Source organism: Bombus pyrosoma, linkage group LG4 (genome assembly GCF_014825855.1).
Source record: "Bombus pyrosoma isolate SC7728 linkage group LG4, ASM1482585v1, whole genome shotgun sequence".
NCBI lineage: Eukaryota > Metazoa > Arthropoda > Insecta > Hymenoptera > Apidae > Bombus > Bombus pyrosoma.
This window is the reverse complement of record NC_057773.1, coordinates 9,158,472-9,184,319: the sequence shown is the minus strand read 5'-3', so window position 1 is coordinate 9,184,319 and position 25,848 is coordinate 9,158,472. Positions and strand designations below refer to the sequence as shown.

The following is a 25,848-nucleotide window of genomic DNA, read 5'->3' as shown; positions in this document are numbered from 1 at the left end:
TGTTATTTTTGGCGCTTGTCAAAAGGTAGAATTTCGCGTAGAAACGTAGAATTTTAGTAGAAATTAAAAATCGCTGTTTATACATTGAACGTCGAATAAACTTACAGTTGAGACACGTTCGATAGAACTTCGATATTTTTCTGAAAAGCTTCTATTTCCTTCAGTGTTATTCTATCTTTTATTTCTATTTATCGATTATTTTATTTTTCTCCCATTTTCATCGCCTCGTGCTGATTTTAAATCCGTTTTTTGGGTTATTTTCGTGTATCTTTCGCATCCTATCGTTAAAAAAACGTTTCAAGTTTGAAGATAAAACAGAAGAATCCTTATCGATAGTGCGATCTCGCATTCCAATGTTACGTATAAAAACTCTCTCGGAACGTCAAAAGTCTTTCCATTTAGCAAAACCAGAGTGAGTCACATTATTGTCAAAATTTGAATCTGAAGCTCGCTGCTGAAATTTTCCACGGCACAATGTTTTCAAATCTGCCTGTACACTCTCATCCATCGGCCAGCTACGTGTCGATGATGTTTGGTCACGTATCAGTGACATAATTGCCGGTGTACAAATATTTCAATACAACGCCACGTAACACTCTTCCTCGATACAAAAGGAAGAGAGAGGGAAAAAGAGTGTCTTACGGTACTGGTTACATCGTACGTCAGAACAGGACGAAAAGAAAGAAGAGGATGGTAATAAGCTAATAATTCATATGTTCGTTCACCTTGAAAGTTAGCCGGAACGGTCCTTCCACCGATCGATCGGCAAATTTGCGACTGCTGCAAATTTAACGATGACATTATCGGTTAGCAGAGAACGACTACGCGTTTAATGACAGGTGTCGTGCCATCGGCATGGAATTTCGTTTCTCCTTTCGAAGGTGCACCAAGTCGATCGAAACCGTTCTGCAAACACGTACATAAACGTATTTGCTCGCGATCAACGCGGTGGTAATGAGTTGCCAAGTTTACGTGTCAATTTATTCGTTATCGACGAGTAAATATTTGTACACTGATTGTCCTCGATCCCGTCTCCGCGTTTTGTAACACAAGCACGGATCTCGCGGTGAAATTTGTACACCGATGGAACTGTTAACAAACAGGAACTGCCTAAAACGTATTTTCCACTTGCACTTGATTGATCTTTTCTTTCTCACCTTTTTAACTTTCTCTATTTTTTCACGACGCGTCTCGCAAGGATACTTGGCATTTGCGATCGTGTCATGGTGATAAATAGACCGCGGATTCACAGTAATATCGAATAATGCGCGTAACGCGCAGAAATACACGCAACACCGAAAGTATGATATTTTTCAGAATATTTAATAGAACAGTTTTCTATATAAAAATTTGTTAAATTATGTTTATGCAGATATCTATTTGCATAAATATCCGCAGTCTAACGATAAGTGAAATAGTTGCAGAAAGTAAGTGAATCAAAGAGACGAGATCCAAGACTCGTGTGTGAGAATGATAGTATATCTTTACTAATACTATGTTGCACTATATATGCGTAGAACTTTGTACTTTTCATTCGTGCGTTCAACGAGCTTCTCATTCCTCTTATAAGACGTTTCAATTTTCCTACTGGAATGATTTTTTATTTGCTAGTCAGCCATGATGACAAGTGAAGCAATTTCTACGGAAACGAGGCCCGTGTTACGTTATGTAGAACTTCGCGTTTTCTATTTGTACGTTGATCGAACTTTTCAATTTTCCTACCGCGCATTTTTATTTTTCTATTGAGGCAATCTTTTATTTGCAAGTGGGTCATAATGATAGGTGAACTAGGTTTCCAAGGAGACGAGATCTAAGATTTATGTGTGAGAATGATAGTGTATCTTTATTGGTACTGGAACTTTGTTTATGATACAAATTAATAACAGAGCGAATAATCGAGGATTGGAAATTGATTTTTCCGAGAAATAAATCTACAACGGTACATTAATGCAAATTAAGTGAAATTTAGATTTTCGAATGATACGATAAATGTTACGTAACGAATGTGGAAAGAAAGTTTCGGGCTGCCAAGGATGAAATTTCGTTTAAATTTGTTCTTTGATCCGTGTTGATCGAGATCTTTGTAAGAGGCTGGTAAGAAAATATTTACCGTAGTGTAGATAAATTTAGAATCAAAACATGCCTAGCGTATTTTATTCTGTAATACGAAATTTTGTGTAATGGCGTTAAGACATGTAATTCGAATTACAAACATTCAAGCCTTTAGTTTCACCGTGTTTTCGGATTTCATTTATGCGTACAAAAAAAAAAAAAAATCTCATAAATCAGCGTACATTCAATTCGTACAGCTATAACAAAAATTGTTAAAAATGCACGCTTTCAACGATAATCTACCTGTTTGTAGCTCGTTTGTTACTATCGCGGTTAACAATTTTATAGAAATTCTGAAATAGAAATCCAATACCAACAAAGCTCAAAGTAAATCTGCTCCGTTAATCCAAAACTATAGATATAAATATGGATAAGAATAAAAAAAAAGCTGAGAAACGTGATCGAACAAAATCATCGTATCAATCTAAACACGGATGAACGAAACAAATCGCAATTGAGATATTTATCCGCTTAAATACACGAGTTTTGCGTTTCTTTCTTCTCCATTCTTATCCATCGCTACATAGCAAATACATTAATCCGCTATTATTTCAAATCGCTATTCCCATACCACACAATTACCTATATAACAATATAACGATTCTGTAATTCCTCATCCTATACATATATGTATGTAGAAGAAAACCCACCTATGAAACCCGTATCGGACACAAGCTTCTCCCATGTGAGATTGAGAAACGAGCCGACCTTAATACTACAAGTAGCAATTCAGTCAATACGGCTCAGCAATGAGTTTACAGAAGCTAACAAGCATTAAAGAGCGTGTAATTCTATTCCTAATGAGTATCATCATTTGCAATCGTTTAGCTTTATTTCTATGAATTAATTTCTGTTCGAGACAATAATACTTTTCACGTTGCGAAACAACGTACGAATGTACGAACAATTATTAAACTATTATCATTTTCATGCTTTTTCTTCCTGTTTCGACTTTCTATCTATAGTTATATATGGTAATATCGATGGTGATTGCACGTCATTGCAGCAAATTCAAATTAATTTAGCAAATATTACTGAAAATATTATCATATTATTTTCTGTAAGTATTATTCGAAATTACTATAGCGCTTTAGAAAAAAGCTTTAGAAAAATATTTATTATACGATTAATTGAATATACTGGAAGCATTTCCCCGCTTGTACGGCACTGTAGCTGTAACCACTACTATATGTAAATATCCTAGAATAAACGACAGATAAAAAAATGTTTAATACAATAGCTATTAATACTTTTATTTGGTATGCACATAATTTCCAAGCTATAAATAGACTGCAAAGGTTTATGCACTTATGAGAAATTTAAATACGCAAGATACAAAATGTTCAAACTAAGCTACTCCTTGTAGTAATTAGAGAATGAAATAAATCTCTATTTAAATTCCATTGCTTCAATTCTGCCAGTAAAAATCTGATCTTGTCAATTTAGTTAATTACAATTCTACTGTACGCGATCTTCAACATTGAACTTCCTTTCCTTCAACATTACACTACCAATTATAAATAGTAGAACGTTGAGTGGTTAATTTTACTACGATTAAAATCTTACGTTATACGACGTATGTAATAGCTTTACGATACGATAAACTCAGAATAAAAGAAACGAAAAGCATTTGATTTATATTAAATATAAAAAACTGCCCTATTATGTATATATATGAAATATAAATAAAAATTCATCCAAAGATACTAATATACAGAACCACATTCCTATTATAATATAGAGACATCTGGATACATCAATAAACCGCGAACTCTTATTCAAGTTCATATTTTCGAGAATGTAATTAGAAAAGTAGAACTCGAGTGGGAAGTTGTTTTACCCACCAAGCATTAGTATTACCTACCAAGTATCGAAAGAACTATACTCAGGATATTTTATATATTTCTTCATACTGTGTGCATTTTGTACAATTCCAAATACCAAGTATTCTAGAAAATAGTATACTTTAGATATTTTATATATTTCTCCATATTCTGTCTATTTTGTGAAATTTCAAATACCTACTATTACACAAATCACTATACTTTGGGCATTTTATATATTTCTTCATACTGTGTGCATTTTGTACAGTTCCAAATACCAAGTATTATAGAAAATAGTACTATACTTTAGATATTTTATACATTTCTCCATATTCTGTCTATTTTGTGAAACTTCAAATTTCTACTGCTGTAGAAAGCACTATACTTTGGATGTTTTGTACATTAGATTATCCCAAAAGTTTCTTTCGTTTCATAAGGAAATAACAGAAGCACGACATTTTTCGTGTTATTTTATCGAATTGCGTATGACCCATTTTGTCCCAACAGAACAAAACGTCCCAAACATAATTCGTAACCCATTTCATTCCAATAGAAAGAAAGTTCTGAGACGACCTAACACTTTCTCATACTACGCGCATTGCGTGCAGTTTGGCGCTCTAAAATTTCGTCCTAAATACGTAAAAATCCGCAGTCTACACATCGAGAGTCTAATCTAACTGGTCTAAGAAGATCGTCAAATCGATGATATAGAAGATCGGTCGTTAGAATCGGGACGTATCGATTTCCGTTAATCCGGAAACCGATGGAGCGGTTTCGGTAGGGTCGTGGCTGGATCGGGCCGCTGGAGGAAGCAACGGAATGCGAAAGAGCCACTCCCGCCTCTCGTCGAAGATACGGGTTGGGGCCGAGCAGCGGCGACCTAGAGGCCGAAAGACAGAGGGAGAGAAAGGAAGCCCGTCTCGAGGAACGACCGAGAGCCTCGTCGAGGAACGTCGCATCGCGAGAAACAGGGAGAGAACGATCGAGCCCAACGAAGAGTGCGTGCTTTTCAGCTCGTTCTTTTGCGCCGAGTGGGCAGCAGCCGATGGCTTCGATCCATAAGATGAAACGAGAAGAAGACAGAATATAGAGGAAGATAGGAAGGTTGAAGTACTCGAGTACTATGGCAAGAGGGGAAAAGAAAGAGGAGATGAAGAGAAGTGTATTCGCGAAGAGAAGAGGAGAGGAGAGGAGAGGAAAGCGTGAGCTAGATTCTTTATACGCTGGCTCACGAAAGTATTTGAACACTTACCGCGGGGAACTTTTTATTTTCATATCGTACGCGTTCTATTTATTCGATTCATTTTTACTTTACGGTTCTTCGTTTCCAGGCTTCGGCGAGTTTCCCATTTCGCATTGTACTACGTCCTTTGGTCCTTTCATTTTTGAAATCTACGTTGTACCTCGATTGCGACGACACGTGGAAAGTATATGTTACGCGGAACACTCTGAAATTTCATTAGCGCTGTAATGCCACTGACCACGATTATATCGGTGAATGTTGAAACCAATGTAAAGACGTACATAGAATTAACCAGATATTTATTGGAAACGTATGTGTAGTGAAATATCGATATACAGTATGACTGTGTTACAATATATTTCAAAAGCACGCAGCGAACGTATAGTATCGCGCTATCGAATATCTTTCTTAATATAACGGATAGTTGACTGTTTAAATATTTTCGCGATCTCTGCAAATATTTCTGTGGTAAATATCTTGTAACTTCTATATACATTTTCAGATATGTTTCAAGTTTCATCGATACAATCGTGATAGTGAAGTGAGACAACAGTGCTAATGAAATTTCAAAATGTTTCGTCTAACGCACATAATACTTTCATAAAAGGTGTCTACAAGTGTGTAAACGCTTTCGTACGACTGTGTGGATGATACGAGACGAACAAAGAGAGAGGAAACAAGGAGTGGAAGATGTAGGAATGGTAAGATGATAGAGAGAGAGAGAGAGAGAGAGAAAGAGAGGAGAGGAGAAGCGTATCAAGGACGACGAAACGAACAGAGTAGTATTATAAAAGGCAGGCGACAGGCGCCCGCCATACCGAAGAGCTTCGTGTTACCGGCATCCAGGTCCCTCCCTTCGACTGGCGCTATAAGGCGCCCTGCTCCGTATAACTTGCCCTTAACCGCGTCTTCTGCTTTCACGGTCTTCTCTTCTCTCAAGGTTGAGCGAATTTCGGTCTTTGACACGTGACCGAGCGTACGATTTAAACGTATTTACGGATCGTGCGATGATCGGCATAGTAAATCGAGTTTCGAGAATGTTCACAGACACGAAGCAATTGCTAAATACAAGATGACATACAACATAACGCGAAGAGGCGATAGAATGTTTCAAACGAACAAATCTGAAAAAACAAAATCTAAAATACCAGAGATATCGTTGATAACCGTGAGTAGTTGATACGACATTAAACTCACACATACAAGCATATTTTATACAATGACTACGATCGAATTGTGCTTGAGAAAATTCGGAAAATTCTACTAAAACTCTCTCTCGTCTACGAAAACATGAATATGACTATATGTGATAGATCGCATCGAAAATATCAATAAATGTATTTACCAAATATAGATTTACTTCGCCTCAAAAAAAGAAAGAAAAAAAGAAGAAAGAACGAAAAATCTACAAATCGAATATCAAACAACTAATATGCACAAAGATTCAAAAATTAAATCGGAGCTACCACGTTCCAAGAAATCTACTTTCGTGGAAACTTCCGAAGATAACGATATAACAAACACAACCATCAACGACGCAGTAAAATGGTCTAACCATAATATAATACGTGTAAGTAATTACTACGGCGAGAATAACCGAACATCGTCATTATTTGATTGAAGTATTGAAGAGTGTTCGATAGAATATCATCAGCGCTATCATGATGCCAGCAGAAACAATACGGTGATTCAGGACGGGCTTTGAGTCGAGAGCGGGAAGCTTAAAAACGCAGCCGGCGTAACGCAATACGAACAAGATTTGTCCTCGTGCGTTTGAAAGGGACTGCACGGAGCGTTGTGCCATGTCCTTCGTCGTATTCGTTGAATTTTGCGCAACCAACTGGTGGAACTCTGTCGCTGACAGCGTGCACAGAGCACGTGCGGAAATAAATCGTATCGCCACAGAAATTCTTTATACACACGCTTCTCGCTTCCCTTTCTTCTTCTTCGTCTTTCCATCCTTTTTTTTTCTTTTTTTTTCTTTTTTCGAGAAAAAAAATTAACGATTAAGTCCCTCGATATTACTCGTTCGAGACTGAATATCGAGACACGTTTCTTCTTTCCTTTTTTTTCTTTTTTTCCTTTTAATGGAAACTGATCGAGATGACTTTTAAAAATCATCGATTCGTGCCTCCTTTTGATAATTATCTCGAGAAAAAAGTTAATGAGGTGATTCTTTGAGACCCGCCCATAAATATATCCTGATAATTCTTTGGAGTAAAAAATGAAAGTGATAACTCTTAAACATCGTCAAGTTGTATCGCCTTCTTATACGGTTGTTTGATGAAAAAACTAATGAGACGGTCTTCTTTTTAAGTTGTCTGCATATTCTGTGATATTCTTTTATTATTGTCTTCTTTTTTTCTATATTTAAATCGCATAAACAGCCTGGTTATTAGAGACAGGAACTATACTGTTCTATATTATTTTTCTATATTATTAAATCGTTTATATTGCTGTAATAATATGTAGTAATTGGACTGTGCGGAATTTTTAATATTTATAGGAAATTTACCGATGCGAGAATGTATAGAATACAAGCAATATGAAAAGCTTAAAACATTTCCTCAATTGCATGCAAAAGGATATGAATTTGCATAAATATTCACAGTCTAGTAATAATTATCGTATAATGTTCGTTGACTATTCATTATCTACGATATATTAACAAATAATTTTCATACGAAATGTATCCATGTATCTCCACAAAAATCCTAAATCTATTCCTAAGAAGAGTATCGTAATAATCGATGGTACAATCAAGAGAAGATCGACTTCGTATAAAAAGGTGCTAACTTTACCGCGATTCTAATAATTGCAAAATTCTATTCTACTGTACCACTGATGTTGATCGAAAGAATTTAAAGGATCTGCCTATAGAAATTGCGTTATGTACACGATTCCCGTTCTCGAAGCTTCTCAACCGTTCCACTGTTTTAATTGCCTCCGGTTCGTAGTCCACCGCATTACGGAATGTTGGTTCGAGTTTCATGAATGAAGAAATTTCTCCTATTTCCCGGGTGAATGCAACAAGTGGCGATGAGCGGTCTTTTATCTGCTCTGCACCATCGTGCTGGCCCAGTTTCCTTCTCCGAGCATAAATCTACTACACACCGACTACATCTGCTGCCTCGTGACAGGCAAACTCTCATAATCAATTTCTTTCTTTCAACGAACGTAATCAAATCTTTTTTCTTTTCTCTACATATTTATTTCTAGATTCGCGAAATCTCTCGAAAGCTGGAATGCTCCTTTCTTCCTTTCTCTTTTTTTTCTCTCGAAAGTATATCTATCTTGTGAGAAACTAAAATCTCAACAAATTTCGTTGAGAAAACATGATTTATTTTTCCTTAATATAAGTACAACGAACTAACGAATGTAACGATTAAAACGTAAGCGTAAAGGCCAGAGAACGAACAAACTCAATCGCATCGTTGTTAGTTAGCTTTGAATTGTAATGATTTACGGTCGGGATACCTCGTTTGGAAATGTCTCTATCGTCGAGAAAGTAATACACGAAATAAGATTAAATCAGCTGAATTATACAGTCATCCACTGGACAACGCTATACGAAGATTAAGTAAAAATTAATTAGTATCGTCAGTTTCGTACTTTCGCCCAAGTTATTTATACAAGTTATTATTTATTCCGAGAATTTCGAGACTTTCGAATCACAAAAATAGCGTAAACTTGTTGACTTTCGAGGAGATTTTAAATTTTCAAAGCACCGAGCGTCCCGCACCTGCTTCTCTTTTTTTTTCTTCTCCTTTTTCCAATTCCTTTTTTTCATCCTTTCACTTATACCACCCGCATTTACGCGGATGACGAATACCACCAGCAATCTGATTTTATCATGCTAATACCGCTATCGTGAGAGACCTCGTGTTTTTTCCTCGACCAACGATTCCGCGCTGTCGACCGATACTTTTATCGCCGCGAAATAGCTCGATCGAAACGGACGGCCGATTTATCGTAAAAATTACGTCAAACGATAGAACGAATTCGGTCTAACGATTCACGTGATCTTTAGACGCTTCTTTATTCAATTGCGTCTCAATCGTACTTACTATCCTCATGATTATGCGAATGGATATATCTTCTTCGATTAATCTCCGCTCGTTTCTGTTTTTTAATTAAGTGTTCTATATTAGGAAGCTTTACAGCGATATTCAATCGCCTTGCGATAATTATTTTACGTATCGTGGAATCCAAATTAATTTCTGTAGGACACTTATACTAGTTCTTTTTTCGACTTTCTCTTTCTTCCAGATCATATCTTTTTAACGTTTGTATGATGTAAGCGGTTTTACAAATTTCATCAAGCTCGCGCCTCGTAGTTTTATAACTGGTTAACTGATCTATACTTTACGTTACGAAGACCGGGGACGCGAGACATGATAAGCTCCACACGCTTTTCGTGTTTTCTGATCTACTGATTAAAAAATGCCATACGACGTTATCATATTCTATATTTCTAAATCTCCCTTTCTATTGCGCTCTTTACATATTTGAATCCATCAGAGTATTCGAATACTCGGAATAAAAATCTTGCACGCATATATTACGCGTATTATACGAAATATTTTGAAATTTCGTTAACATCGTGAGACACGACTGTTACGATTGTATTATACATTGAAACAAACGTGAAAGTTATCAGTTATTTATATCTCTGCTTGCGATTCATTTTCCCAATTAAATGAAATTATAACAGCGCAATTTAACAAAGTAGCTTCCCGATTATTTTACGATCGAAATTTAACAAGAATTTCTACGTCTACGTTATTAATAATTTTCTACATCTTTTTCGTTCTTCTGCTGAACCACTTTATTCCCTACGAACTCTAATTCTCTGTCAGTTCCTCGCGTTTTTCTGTTTCCACTCTTTTAACGGTATCATTTCGTTTCTCATCCAACGATAAACCTATAGAAACAAGAGAGATCGCGTTCTGAACATAGCTCACAGGCTTAATTATACCTTCAAGAACATTGGAGCCCTGACAGGATCGCTTTATATAAATACAGGCCACACTGTCGACAAGAGATATTCACCTCAAGTGGCATATAACTCGCGAACTAGTGCACTTGCATTGACGATTATGTATACAGTATCGGGTCGAAGAAACTTTAGGACGCTATAAATTTTCTTAACTTTAATACTAAACATCTCTCACCATATTGTCAACCAATCGTTTATTCTCTACCGTACGTATATTATATCTGTTCACTGTTCTTATTAAAATCAATTACTAACATCTTGTTCTAAATATCTTATTAAATCGAACATTATAAAAATGGTAAAATTATCGCGTCTCTCTATATTTCTTATTTTATAAACTTTCTTTCGCCCATCGCTGTACATAGCTACATATCTACGTTCTTTATATTTACCATTAGAAATCGGGTTACTCGAGCTTACGCGAGTCACATTGAATTCGAGTAACTCGACTAATCTGAATAAGGATAACGTCAGCGGATGTACAGTTCTTGTAGCCAGAGGCGCTATTATTTCGTCATAGCAGGCTTGGCATATAAACGGTACCGTCTTGCATTATACGTCATGGTACGTGAGATCTCAATGGTCGCACAGTGTGTGTATTAATTACACGCGTATGTATTAATTAAATCGCAATCTGTCGAGGTATCGCGCGCTAAATGTCCAGGAGAAAATTAGACGAGCACGGTGGATAGAATTTTCCAAAACAATAGTATAATTTCATTCGAGTCCTTGGCAACGGAATCGTCTTGCATAGAAATAAAAGCTTACGTGTTGTTTTGTTAGAAGTCCATCTCGCATGGATCGAAGCCTTGCCGGAAACGATGCGATTTCCATGGAAAATTGCAATTTTAGACGATTATGCTCGGACATCTCGGATTTCGAAGTAAGAACTCTTTAAGGAAATCTTTAAACTTTGTACTTGGACATATTCCGTTTGAAGAATTCGATTGTTAATTTGAAAATTTGATATTTCTTTTTAATGTAATCTAATGGTATTGACAAGTAATAATAATAATAATAAAAAGGTATTATCGTCTATGAAATAGTAGTATTCTTTGTTACTTGACTCATGTACTTCCCCATTCTCTATCTCCACGCGTTCTCTTCAGGGAATCGAGCGAGATTCTAAAATCCAATTTTTCAATTGCAAACATTTGTATACATTCTGCGACAACGACGAAAGGTGTGTTATTAATTCGATGGAAATTATAGGACTAAAAGTGATATATAAATAAACTAAAAATTGTATGTTCCTATAAACAGCTTACTCGTTGATCTACTAATTAAATACTATTATTTATTTATAAACATAGCCTATAGACAGATCAGTTTTGAAATTCAGTTGTTCGGCTGAGAAATTGTTTACATATTTTATATATCTACGTACATTATCTGACGTTCAAAGAATTTTTATGTATTTAAGAAAAATAGCAAATACCCGGATAATTCAGTGGAAATCACAGAATGACGAATTATTCTCGGATCAATGTAATCACTCGCGAAATAACTACTAATTATTTTATTGTTTACTTACTATTCTGTACTTCTTGATAATTGTAAGAAAAAAAAGAAGAAATTACATCAACTACCAGAAACATAATCGTGCGAAGTAACTTTTAATATCTCGATGATTCTCGGTACCGATTAACTCAACATGACTCGGCATCGGAAATAATTTCTAGTTCGATATTCAACTTAATTGAAAGTCGCGACGACAGCGAGACATCGATCTCCCGAAGACGATTTCGCTATAACCAACCTTATTACGCAACCATAATCTGTGAGAGATAGAACGAACGCGTCTCTCTCCAGCGAGAAGCAAGCGGAATCTCTATCTATCGATGGCTGAGGGATCTGCGTGCTCGTATCGATCCAGAAAACCAGTTTAGGATCAGCCACGAAAAGAGAAAAGGAAGAAATAGGGAGCAGAGGCAGTCAAAACCAGCCGCAAAGCCGAGCATTGTAAAAATGCCAGTAAAAATAGCATGGAACATAATTTTAGGGTCTGGCCTTAAAAATTTGTTCGAAAACGATAGACTAATTTCGAGAGGATCAAAGGGTCGATTTACCAGAACAGCTACACGTTGAAAAGTTTCCAATTTTTAGATTATTTGTAACAGATAATTATACAAGCGAACCATCTTTTTACCGTGATGAATTAAAGTGAATTATTTTACTTAATAAAAGTAATATCACTTAATAAGAAGGATATAAGAGCTGGCACGTTAAAAGAGTAATACTTATACCTAAGAAATTGTTAATTTTGAGATTGTGAATATCAATTGTACAGGCGAATTATCCTGTAGGACGAATCAAGATAGATCATTTTGTCTGATAGATTTGGACTATTAGCGGAAAAGAATCTCAGAATTGTAAAACTATTTTAATCCTATCTTTAACGATTAATTAGTAACATAGAACTCGTAACAGTTTAGTAATCTAATTGTAAATTTAATCAGACAGAAAATTCAGAATTCAAGAACATAATTTAAATTGTACAAATTTGAAGAACATAGTTTTACTCGTAAAGAAATCTATTTACCCATAAATGATCGAATTATTAATTAATTATTAATTCAATTTCTACACATGTTAAACTATCTATCTTCTAAATCTCAATTTGGAATATACTTACCTTTGCACATTGAATTTCTTAGAGAAAAAACGTGGATGTTTTAACAGAGAAAACGAAGTTTCTCTCGCATCCTGTGCGAGATTTTCTCGCGTAAATTAAAGTAGATTCTTGTAATTTTCTCGATACAAGCACGATAAGAGCGATCGGCTTCCATCAAGTATTAGATTGGTGTTTGCTAGCAAGTCAACGTCGACCACGGAAACGGCGATACCCTGAAACCTATAGCCATATGGTTCGTCGCAATCAATAAGATCGATTTACAACACGTCCGTTCGAGTTATAAGATGATCTTTTTCGCGTATGCAACACGGATTGGTCGTGAATGAAAATGAGAAACTGCAGATGTTCGTTACGCTTGCGCTTGCGTCTCGAGAGTCTGTAATGTTTCATAATGTAGTAACAATTTAAGAAGGAACATGTATGTCAATGTAAATATTGTTCGAAATTAAAAAGATTAAACGATTTTACGATAGAAAATTAATATATTACGATATTTGTAGGTATATAGGTTAAATGAAATTTTCAATTTGTAACGAACATACAAATATATTATTACAAACTTTTGTTCGATTTTAACGTTTCGATAAACATAGAATCTATAATTGCGGACAATTTAGTAAAAGGCTGATAATAACGAGATATTCTAAAAACGAACGTTATCGAACTACCGATTATTATTACTACTAATCGTCCATAGATATATACTCTTGGTCAACTAATTGCAACATTTATTCTAATTTCATACTTTTAAAAAACTATGTGGAAATGTACGATAAAGGTAAATAGACAATGGCTAAAATAAAGTAGCTTTGAAGTTAAAATTGGAAAGTTGAAAGCTAATTAATAGTAAAAAAAACTGGTTATTAATATAGGATACACTTGCAACGATACAAGCATCATTGTATTCAGAAATATAGAACTTATTCATTTTGTTCCTGTTAATATTTATACGTTCTATTAAACTCTGATAAATTGAATGAAGATTCTGATCGAATAAAAACTTTAGTTCTCAACTGGATAATCGAATTTTCCATAAGCTTCCATTTAACTCTACTGATTTACATTTGCTTACAATACTCGTTCACACTGGCTTTCAAATGCACTTTGCTTCAAGCGATACACTTGTTCAATTACGCCTATCTGCATTTTCAATGCATACTATTACATTCCAAGGCGAATAAAAATATCGCACATAGGTGACTCAAATCTTAATAAATCTCCACGATCTTCGTATTATACGCTCGTATGAAATAAATCGTTAAAATATGCTGAAAATCAATTTTCTTTGCGAACTAATTTCTACGTTCATTTAAAATAACAGCCGATCAAAAATGTCACGCTGATATACATATATATATACATATATATATATATATGTTAAAATTTTACACGATGGTATTTGAAACATTAATTCAGACACCATGAAACACGTTTCTCTGATACGTTCGTCGTAGTCGTAGAACTTTTGCTTTGAGCTAGGTCGTGAGATGTGACACGCGTTAAAGGACGATCTCCACGACTCGCATGCTAAACGTTCACGGGTAATAAACATGAGTTATCGCTCGAACGATTGCGTGGGGCTACACATTCCATGTGTTCACGTACTGTCGGTGGAAGAGATATAGCGAGGTTATAAAATCAATCAGACATTGTAATTTACTTGTTCCAAGAGTCGACACAATAATTTCAGACACACAGTGACTTGCATTAATATTCGAACATCATGAAAAATGGAAACACCGATCGTACAGTTTGTAACATTTCCTATGTATTATAACAATTTGAAACACGCAAATAGGAACAAATCAGCCTTTTCGATAGAAATATTACAATTTCTATCAATGTTTCTCAAAGGATCTTTGAATTACCTTGAATTATTAATCGTTATTATTAAATGTTATAATTGTTATTCTGATAGTCAAGTTCTGACTGTATATCGATTTATGAATGATTTTAGCAGGCTGAGATTCAAGGTGCGTCTATAAAATGCGTCAGATTCTGGGTGCGGTTACATCAATCGATGTTGCCGATTAAATGCTATAATTTATGACATCGCTATGTCTGTTCCAACAAGTATAGGGACACGCAAACGCACACGCGTGTCCGCGATTAAAATATGAAAGAAGAAGACACTCACCTTCGGGTCTCAGTCTGTCGGCGAAAAGGCAGTACGGGGGTGGCGGCGACTCTGAAACGAAGAAGAAGAATAACGAATTAATACGTATGGCGAGTATTTTTCTAGAAATGCGAAAACTGGACTTTTCATTTGATCTTTCGACTTTAAATATGCTAGTATTTAAATTATACATTTAACTAGGTTTCTGGTCCTTTTATGTGAAGTGCTTAAGTTCGCCCCTTTTTTTATCTTAGACGCGTTAACTATTTATTAAAATTGTTATTTCGTTGATTTTTCTCTTATTTTTTTTCTTGTGAAAATTTCCTTATGAATATAAATTGAGCGAATAAATAATCTATAGCTTGTATTGTACCTTGTTATAACCGATATGAAATTATAAGAAGTAAGATACTTTATGAAGTGTAACTTAATCTTTAATTTAAGCAGAGCTCACTATCAGCTTATATTTATTACTGATTTTTTAGAATATTAAATACCATACACGAAGCTACTAATTAGGAATCAATGAGCAAAATATAATTATTCAAATAAGTATTATCGTAATTATATGGTGAATAATTTATCTACTAGTTCCTAAAGGTACATTAATTTATTTTCAGCCGTTAGTTACCTGTAAGTAATTTAAATTTTAATTTATTCTATATTAACACAGCAAGAAAAAATAATTTATAGCGTTCTTAATCTACCCGAAACCGACATAAAACACTTCTCATCGCAATAAAAAGTTTATTTTTATTCATTAACTATTCATATCTAATTTAAATCGATATCTATTGCAGATTACAATTTTGTCTTATTTTAAGCTAAAATAAAATAATTCAAATTACAGCAAAAAGTAATTTACAATCTTCCCATACATGTTACAATTACAACTAGATATTATCAATCGATCCAAAACACTTTTAATTTCGACAATAAAATAATTGTTACTGCCAATTACTGGACGGCCAATGTTAATGCATTTATGCGAAATTACATAGAAATAGGAAATTAGATAAAAATATATAAAATATTCAAAGTAAAGTACTCGCTACAGTATTTAGGTGAAACGAATCTCCCTTTCCTATTTTACTTATTTAAAATCACCACCATACCATAATACCATAACACAGTTGCGTTACATACTCTTATACAATACCATGTACATATATTAGCCTAATCTGCTATTGGGCTTAATCATAGATACATACATACGTATACGATATTTACGTTATTATACTGGTCATATTACTGATAACAGATATCAATTACAGCGTGTATTGCTACATTGCTATAACGCAGCTAGATTAGTTGGAAGATTCATATGTTGAAAGAACCGTAAGAAAGGAAAACAGAAAAGAAGAAAAATCTTTAATTAGGTTCCGTTTCTTTAACGATATTCATAAAAATATAAATTTGCATAAACATCCACGGTCTACCAATTACATTTATTCCGTAAGCATCCTGCGCGTCGTTGGAATACAGCAAGGCACGTTAAAAGGAAACGAAGAACATTCATTAAAGGCGCCAGACCGCGATCAATCTATTTTCGTGGGAATCTCGTTACGCTCGCGTCCCGATTCCACTTTAATCCAGAACGGATTGCCGCGACGCGACGGTTGGTCGCGAGTGCGAGAAATTAGAAACCGACTCAAGGCTCCGCGTTTCGATTAAGCGGAATTAATGGGAATCCGCGCGGGGCGGCGCGGTACGGCGCGGCACGGCTCGCCGAACGGACGAACGAAACGAAACAGGCCTGGCGCCCGTTAGAAGCCACGCTCCAAAAGCGGACGATTCTATTATTGGCGCGGCCAACAGCGAAACCGGTACGCCGCTTTTCGTCCTTTTACGTATCGGCCTGAAAGCGTAGAGGACAAACGGTGGGCTCCCGCGAGTAAAATTGCGAACGTCAAGGTAACCGAGCGGACGCGAGCGGCGCCTAGCCGATCGAGATGCCGCGACGCGACGCGACGTCGCGTCTGCCGACAGGGAATTCTCAAGGAACGCCACCGAATCTCCTAGCGATGGGATCAAGTTCGGATATTTACTTGCAAAATTAAATCAAATACGATGCGCAACGTTCGCTTCGTAAGGATTCGAATTATGCCACGTTCATAATATGTACATATGTATGTATGTGCTTGTAAATTCAAATCAAATTGTATAATAAAATATATAAAGAAATAATAATAAGTTTTACTTTGGAATTTTTGAATATTCTTTGCGAATAGGTACGAGAAACTTAAAGATACGAGAAAAGGTACACGCAATGCACGTAATACACGAAAGACATACTGGTTATAATTTTTAATAGATACAACAAATCTGCATATGTTTGATATAATTTTTAAGAAGAATAATTGAAGGTAGATGAAAGCTGATTACGCAGAGATATGAGAGTTAAGCGCCGGTTAAGATCTTAATTAAATTAAATAGATTAGAATACGTCTTTCTGGTCGCAGTCGACAAATTTAATTTAATTACAGATTTTATGAGACGTCAAATATTTGAGATCTTTGATACGTTCTAAACGCATAAAGGTAAAATTACGATCGATCGATGATAATTTTCGTGATTTTCATGATAATTATCGTATCTTATACGAAAGCAGGAAATGTCCTAATATTATAAGTATGTATGCACATTTATTATAATACTTGCGACATACTTGAGTCCGTCAGTAAAATTTGCAATACGATTAGGCGTAGCAAGGCTGCATCGGCGATACATACCGACAACTGGGTTAACGAGCCTTTTTCTTCCAAAGGATTTGTCCCTCGATCAAGACGTAGTATTTAATGATATTCATTTATTCAGAGAGAGGTCTTCTGTCGATACATTGCTCTGTATTTAATTACGTACTATACCGGTATTTTCTGCGATTTGTACACTTAATTGCACAGTGGACGATATTGTTACATGAAAATATTTATATTTGGGGTTGTTTGTAGTTAGAATTTATCGTTAGATAAAAGTACATTTGTTTTACAATTAGACACTATCATAATATATTGAAGGACATTATTATGTAAAAATACTGAAATTTTGAAGACTTTATATACGCATAATTATAGGGTATTTATAGGGTAATTATAGGGTATAGGGTAACGATATTTAATATTTCCGAATGGAAATATTAACTTTTTGAAAATTTGTACTGAATTATATACTGGAAAACGTTGTTGAAAAATTCATACTTTAATTATACGGTGTATCGTATTGTTAAACAGTATTATTGACTATTCGAAAAGTTTAATTATATATTATTTAGTTGTATATCTATCAAGGAACAATGCGATAAGAATATTGATATGATAAAATGTTAAAAAAATAAAATGTCTTCTATATGTTATACCATTTGAACGTCTTGTCCAAATATTCGGACAAGAAATATGCCGAAATTAATTCGTACGATTTCTCGTACAATGAATACAAAGAGCTTAATAATGCTACCCGTAGAATACATTATACCTTCGAAATAAAATTATGTTTTTTTCTCTTTCTTTATATCAAGTGACATGCAATTATAAGTATTAAAAAACAGACACGCGAGATATCTCGTCTAAAACGACGTACGAACAACATGGGGACGTGAGATATCTGGTTTACAGTGTCGCGAGATATCTCGTCCGCGAATGCGAAGAGGTTAATCTGAATGTCCTTGACAAGGAAACGAATGCGAGGAAGATAATGGATTATAAAAAAAAAAAAAAAATAATAATGCAAGGAATGTAGCGCAGATATTGTACATTAAGTAGAACACATTGAAATTTGTTTACCAAACAGAAGAAGAATAAACATAACAAACATAATAATATACAGTACTTAAGTAAATATTTTACGCCAGAGTGTGAAATAGTGTTTAGATTGCCTGTATATAAGTAGTAAATTACATTGTTATTTTCTGTCCTACCGAAATACGTATTACGAGCTTAAACGTGAAATTAATAGCATAAAGCAACACGCAATTCTATCTGTGCGGTTGTAACAAAACAGCGAAACGTACTTTACGCCAAAATTCCTGAGTTCACAGTAACAACTAATATTCGCGCAAAAGACGCATAATGGCTGACAACGGCGCCTACACACAAATCTTCTATCACGATTGTCTCGATCCTGGCTTCCAAACGAACAATCACAGAGAATCAACTTGCGCGATTCTATTTATACTTTATACTTCGATCGAGTCACGCAGGTTCATAGAATATTTCTTCGAACTTAAACTCGCTTTAACGATTCTTAATTTCCTTATTATCTGAACTAACTCGTCAATTGAAATTCATTTGTTTCACTTTACAAACTCCGTTTTCTAAACGTAAAGAATAAAATACAATTTCGGTGCTATCTTAATTACGTTAAAATCATTAGCGAAAGATTAGACAGACGTCCGTACGCGTCGGTCGAAGAATCTCACCAACGTTCAAGTCCAATTTACAAACAGAATAAATCCATTCTATAACTCTTGAATGAGGAACAAAGAAACAAAAACAAAACAAGAAATAACGAAATAAAAAAAATGGAAAGGAACAGAAAAGAAACTCAGAAACGGTATAAAAAGCAAAACGACAAAAGAACATACACCTTTGTAAAGAACGTAATATCGTGAATTACGTAAGAACAAGGACACGATCCTCAAAATAATGCCTTTAAACATTTATTTATACTCACGAGAAAGTTCGTGGTTCTTTTTTTTTCTCTAGTCCGTCTTGTCTCGTATCTTCGAAAACTCGTTTCTCGTTGATTCCCTAATGTCACGTAATATTGGAAAACAAAGAGGCTCCGATATGCTTCTTTCATACACGCGGCACCAGACCGAGGCGACGTATCAATTAAAATTAAATTTCTGACTCACTCGGCCCATTTGAAATTCTGCACCGTGCGCCGGCGCTCCTCCACTTTGCCAAAACACGATGACCTTGCCTGCCATTGCCTCGCCTTGCACGGTCGCGCAACGTATGAATGGTAGGCTAAACGTTAAGCCTAAGCGGCAACGGCCGCTACGTGTTCGCGCAGGTTGCGATGCAAACGATGCGGAGAACCGAGTGTTCGCGTGTTCCTCGATAGTTCCAGTAGAAACCTTGCACCCCTTTAAGACGCAGACACTCTGACTTTGGAATTTCAGATGATAAAGCATATGTTGACCCTTGATTAACAAAGTCAAAGCTAACTAGACTTGTATACACGTACAATGTACGATCGTTGACGGTTGATCTAACTTGACTTCCTGTGGAAATCCTACACGGATACGGTAGAATTATGGGAGGTAGACTCGCAACGGAGTAGACTGTAACGACGAGAACAGGTAGGTAGAGAATGTAAAGATAGAAATTGTAAAAATTCTACACCGCAATGCAGATGTAGATAGTGTGAAGTTATGGACAATCGGCTAGGTATCGCGTAGGATTATCGGCTACGACGAAAGAAATTTTAATATACAAGCGACTAATCTTCTTTGGAATGGAATTGGACGAAATAGAATGGTACGTCAAAAGGAATAAGCGACTTTGAAATTGCAAACAATGAAGGAAAAATTGTCCCTTGATTAACAAATTCAAAGTTAACTGTACACGTGGTCGATCTACCGTAGAAATTCTGCGCACAGAGCATACAATTATGGAAAGTAGATTCGCAAAGATTACAATAGAGGAAGAGTTGCCATATACCAAACTCCATCCCTCGATCAAGAGGGCCACCAACTGTACAAATATACAACTAGTCGGACAGCGATAATCCTAAGCAACCGTCATAAAATTTAGCATTCATTACTTTACCGTTAAGGCCCTTAAGTATGACAAAACATCTTTCAAGTCGAGAAATTCCTTAGGGTTAACACTCAATCCGATGAAAAATGGGAAGAACTTTTTTTCCCATGTTCAACGGACATTTCACCGGTCACTAGTTACGTATAAATACCGCCGTCACAGAACATAACTTACTTGCTATCATCCCTTCGAACAGAAGATTATTATTAATCTCGACTTATTAGTCACTCTTCACTTTATATTCTTCGAGGAAAAGTTGTTGGAATAAAGAGTACATTTAAGTTGTTAAATCGGTGTTATAATTATTCAACAATTCCTATTATCTTAATGGAATCTTAGGGGATCGGCTGATTCGTGGCGTCGATCATCGTATCGTAACGAGAATTTACGACTCTCGTTGGCGCGCTCTACCGCGACCGCGTCTCTCCGCGAACGGTTGAACAGGTAGAAAATGTGAAAATAACGTAGAAACTCTACACTCTGGCTAGTGTAGAATTATGGAGAAAATAGAATTGAACAGATATTGGATGGAACAAAAAAAAATAAAACAAACAAGAAAAATGGGGATTTAAGTATATAAGGCACATCATTTAAGGTGCAATTGAACGAAATGGAATATTAGACGAAATAGAGTAAATGATTTGGGAAATGCAAATGATAAAGGAAATGTTGAGCCTTGGTTAGCAGTGCACAGTTAAAGTTAGCTATACATCTCTAAGCTTGGCTTAGTTTTATTAGCTAACTATACCTTGTAGAATCTACACTATAACAAAATGTGTGAAATGTGTGAAGAACGAAGTTGCTAGATTATAATAAAGGGACGGAAATTTAAATGTACAAGTGACTAATGTTTGGAAGAGCATTGTATAAAATAGTAGTAAATCAAAAGAAGTAAGTGAATGATCTTAGAACGATGAAGAAAACACTGATAATCGGCTGACAGTACAAAGGAAAATTTAACTATGAGTAATAGATACATACTTGAATAATTGAAGAAACAACGTTTATCTCTTTACTAAAAATTTACGACGTTATATGATGGTATAATATAAAGAATAATAAAATAACAAACGTTTAAATGTACTTAAATGTGACTAATCTCTCGAAAAGGAATCGGATGTGAAAAGAAAGAAGCGGTAAATAGCAGAAACTGAAGTGGAATTACTTGCTAACAACGAGATTGTATGTTTCGTTGGATTGAAAAAGATGAAATTATTAAATTGATTAATCAGGAGTTTCGTGCATGATGAATACTTAAGAGTTACAATGTAATGTGATATATGACTACTTAACTAGTAGAATGGGATTAAAATGACCTATGCTTGGATGGTGCAAGGTTGAAACGACCTAGAATAAGAATTCTGCTTACAATGTTGTATTTGATACAGCGATTAACTGAAACTTTATAATCTCTGCTTTAAGCTTCTCGAATACCAGCTATACAAATTGTAAAAAAATGAAATTTATTTCTTCCCACTAATTATATATCTCTCGCTACTTATTAACATAAGATATTAGTCTTATTTCCTTTTATCGGTTACATAATATATCGTAGGTATGTAATGTTATTCAATATCAAAGATATGATTTCATAAAACTGAAAATATTTAGAAAATTTAAAAGATAATGTATGGTTTAATATTAGGAGAACCAGTTTGGTTATTTTGCCGAATCAACGAATCAACAACAACGAAATTATTATTTCCACTAATAAGTAAAATTATTCATAAGCACTCAACGTTTAAAGGAAGATAAGTATTTCTCTCTTTTTTTTTATCTATAATAACAGCGAACATTATTCTTCAGCGACTGTTTTTAAAACATTTTAAGTAATGAAAGCATGTTTAAAAAGAAGATAATAAAAAAGGAACTCCTGTATTTGCAATGTTAAATATATGTTTAAGTGAAATTGTTGTGACTCAGTTCATGTAAAATTATTAGGGATTAATTTACCTAAGATTATTACACTATTTTTCTTTCTTCAAATAAAATCTCTCCGTTAGTTTCCGTGTTTGTATGAAGAATTAGTACAGTACCCATAGTACTAAAATTATAGTCACATTCTCTGCTACTAACAGAAAACGACACGATATAATCAATGAAAATTACATTCTAACTTTGATTTACGAAAGCCTAGTTTTTTATTTCGACGCGTTAAATCGCAATTCGTATCTTAAATTTAAAAGATAAAATTTTAACGATAACAAATTTCGATAAGAAGTTAACATTATCCATACCATGATACATGTTCGTATTTTTATATTTCCTATAAATGCATAAAAATTCGTAGTCTACTTATCAGAAACTATCAAAGAAATTATATTTTCAGAATCACGAATCCTACGAAGAAGCTGGTGTCGTAAACTCAAAAATAAAATAAAGTATGATATTTTGGTCTCCACGACGAAACGTATTGAAAGTCGTATTTTGTGGTGGTTTGAAAATACCAGAAAACAAAGAAATATGCAAATCGCGTCCGAACAAAACGATAATAAGAAATGAAAACGAAAGATAGGAAATCGTTCTAAATAAATATCGCGACAATAAAAACTGATAAAAGTGCGACAATTTGCGTAATGACGCCGTCTAGCCGATGATAATCGATTTATCCAAGTGAATTATTAACAACGCCGCAATATTCGAACGTTGTCGAACGTAAAACCAGATAAAGACAACAACAGTGTGTCTGTGCCGTTGCGCGTTGCGAAAACAAGGCGCCACCGTGAATGCGATTCACCTTCGATAAATGTCGACGAACGCTATAGCCGTGTTTCGACGGCTATAAAATGCTCGATGATAATGTTTACGTATTCAAGAAAATCGTATTCAAGTCCGCCGAACACATTCACGAAATACGGCGAGAATCGCAAAAACTTGCAGACACTGAACACCGATCCTCGTGGCATTAATAAATAATTTAATTTACTTGGCAAACCTGTTTCGCCTCGTCGCGCGTATTTAAAACACGCTTCCACATTATTTTCAAAATCGATCCTTGATATTAAGTAAATCAAACATCGAGCTGTTAGTATTGCAGCTATATCGTTGATATATATGTATAACGAGTATGTAAGAAATATAAAATTAAATAGCTATGTGATCGTAATATGAGAAAAAGTTTATTTTACTAACACTTATGCATGTAAAACATTCTTATTAATTTTTCAAAATTGATTCTTGAAATGAAGTAAATTCACGCGGAACATTGAGGTTGTATTATTACGTACATGGAAAATATACAATTATATAAATAGCTACATGCTCGTACGTTTGTAGTATTATGTTCTACTTTCGATTAAGTAGAAGTCGAATATCTTGTTTGTTCGAAGATTAAAGATAAATTATTATAAATATATGTTTTATATGTATATAAGAATTTCAATAAAATTATGAAAGCTTTAATAGGAATGATTTAATAGGAATTGATGACTAGAAAATGTTATCAATATTATTTGAATTGCATCAGTCGATACGTAGATATTTTATAATCGACGTTATTCCATTCTTTAAATTGTTTACTGTTTGGCATAATTTTTACTCCTTCGATAATCCACGAAATCACTATTCACCCTTTTTCACAATATTTAACATTTGAAATGTGTTAGAAATAAAATGTCAATGGGCACCTACCATTGTACTAAATATTTTATGAGTAAACAAAAAATAGTCGGAAGTTAAAGCGAAGAAAAAATCAAATTTGCATATTAAAAATACATATTCCTATCTAATCCTGCTACATTCCTTTCACGCAATTGTGTTTTTCTAATACTAAGAAATACGTGAATAGAATACGAAAAAATTCCTATTGGTATGCATGATTTCACGCTTCAACTTTACGTTAAACTACTTCCTAAAACATTGCAAATCCATTTTGCTATAAAAATGGCGAAGGCATTGAAATATAAAAATTCAACGATCGCAACAGTATCGAACTACTCTCGGCCTCTCGAAACTGTATTCTTACCAAAAAGTAATAAAAAAAGAAGGAAAAGAAAACGATCTAACAACCTACTTATACGCAGCAACAAATTCATATACATGTATAATGTTGCAGCCCTAAGCAACGCCTAACCCCAATCCCAAATTCCACTTTCTCCATCCAAGAAGAAAAAAAAAAAGCCAAGAAACCTGTTACCTCTCCTGAAAATCCAGCCACCATATCTCCACCAAATCTCCCAGTGAAGCTCTTCCTGAAAAAAACTACTACCTGTAGCCTCGGTTCGTTCTTCGCTCCAACGATCTTCCTTCGATTCTTAGAAACATTCTTTCATGACCGTATACATAGCGTTCGAAGAAAATTCGGAGAGAATCGAACGACAATGCGTGATCGTGTACGCGACAGCAGCCGGCGAGCAAAGCCGAGACAGAAACCGGTGCGGTGCAACGAGTTGCGCTCGCAGTGCTCGGGTTCGGTTCGGTTCGGTCAGCTCGTTGGCTAATGCCGACTGGCCTCGACAATTAGCTGGCGCCAGCAATGACACGCAGCGGCGCCGGGCTGCTCCCCCCTCTTCCCGTCTGCACGCCGCTCCCCCTCCCTATGGCATCTTCTCCCGCCAGCAACGCACGGCTGCCCCCTCCGTTTCCCGCGCCAATGCTTCCCCCACCATACCGCGCGCTCCCCACTTCTCGCCCCGCTACCCCTTCGAAACCGCACATGTTCCACGGCGCCCCGTCCTCAGACTACTTTTCCTCCCCGTTCTTCGCGTATCGTTCGACTCGATCTTTCCTCTCTCCTCCTCTCCCATCCCCCTTTCTCTATCTTTCTCTGCTCTTTCTTCTATTTCTCCTCGAGCCTGCCTTCTTCTCCTTGCTTGCTCTCTTTCCTTCTTTCTTGGCAGGCCGCGACTCGCCCAATATATGCTTTATTTTTAGATTCATTTCCTTCTGACTATAACTTTGATTGTGCGGCTATTGGTAAATGCCGGTCGGTAGTAGTACGCTGTTTTTGAAGTGGATTTGATATTATATAGAGACGCTATGGACAGAGGTGTATACGTTGGTAAGACGTATCGTAGGGATTTCTTCGCGTTTCTTTAATTGTTCCTTTTCTTCCTCACATATAGTTTGTTTTCTACGCACGGTGCTTTGTCGTTGATTTATTAACCAGTTCTTTCTTGATGCGTCTGTCCGGTTGTTACACAGACGCGTCCCCTCGCGT

The 25,848-nt window shown here is 35.4% G+C and overlaps 1 protein-coding gene across 1 annotated transcript in view; it reads right to left on the bottom strand.

The window, feature by feature from the left end:
* Positions 1–25,848, bottom strand: part of LOC122567199 — a 112,993-nt gene that overhangs the window by 74,172 nt on the left and 12,973 nt on the right. Inside the window, exon 2 of the mRNA XM_043725516.1 lies at positions 14,950–15,000. Within this exon, the coding sequence (XP_043581451.1) occupies positions 14,950–15,000 (51 nt within the window). The remainder of the gene's footprint in view (positions 1–14,949; positions 15,001–25,848) is intronic.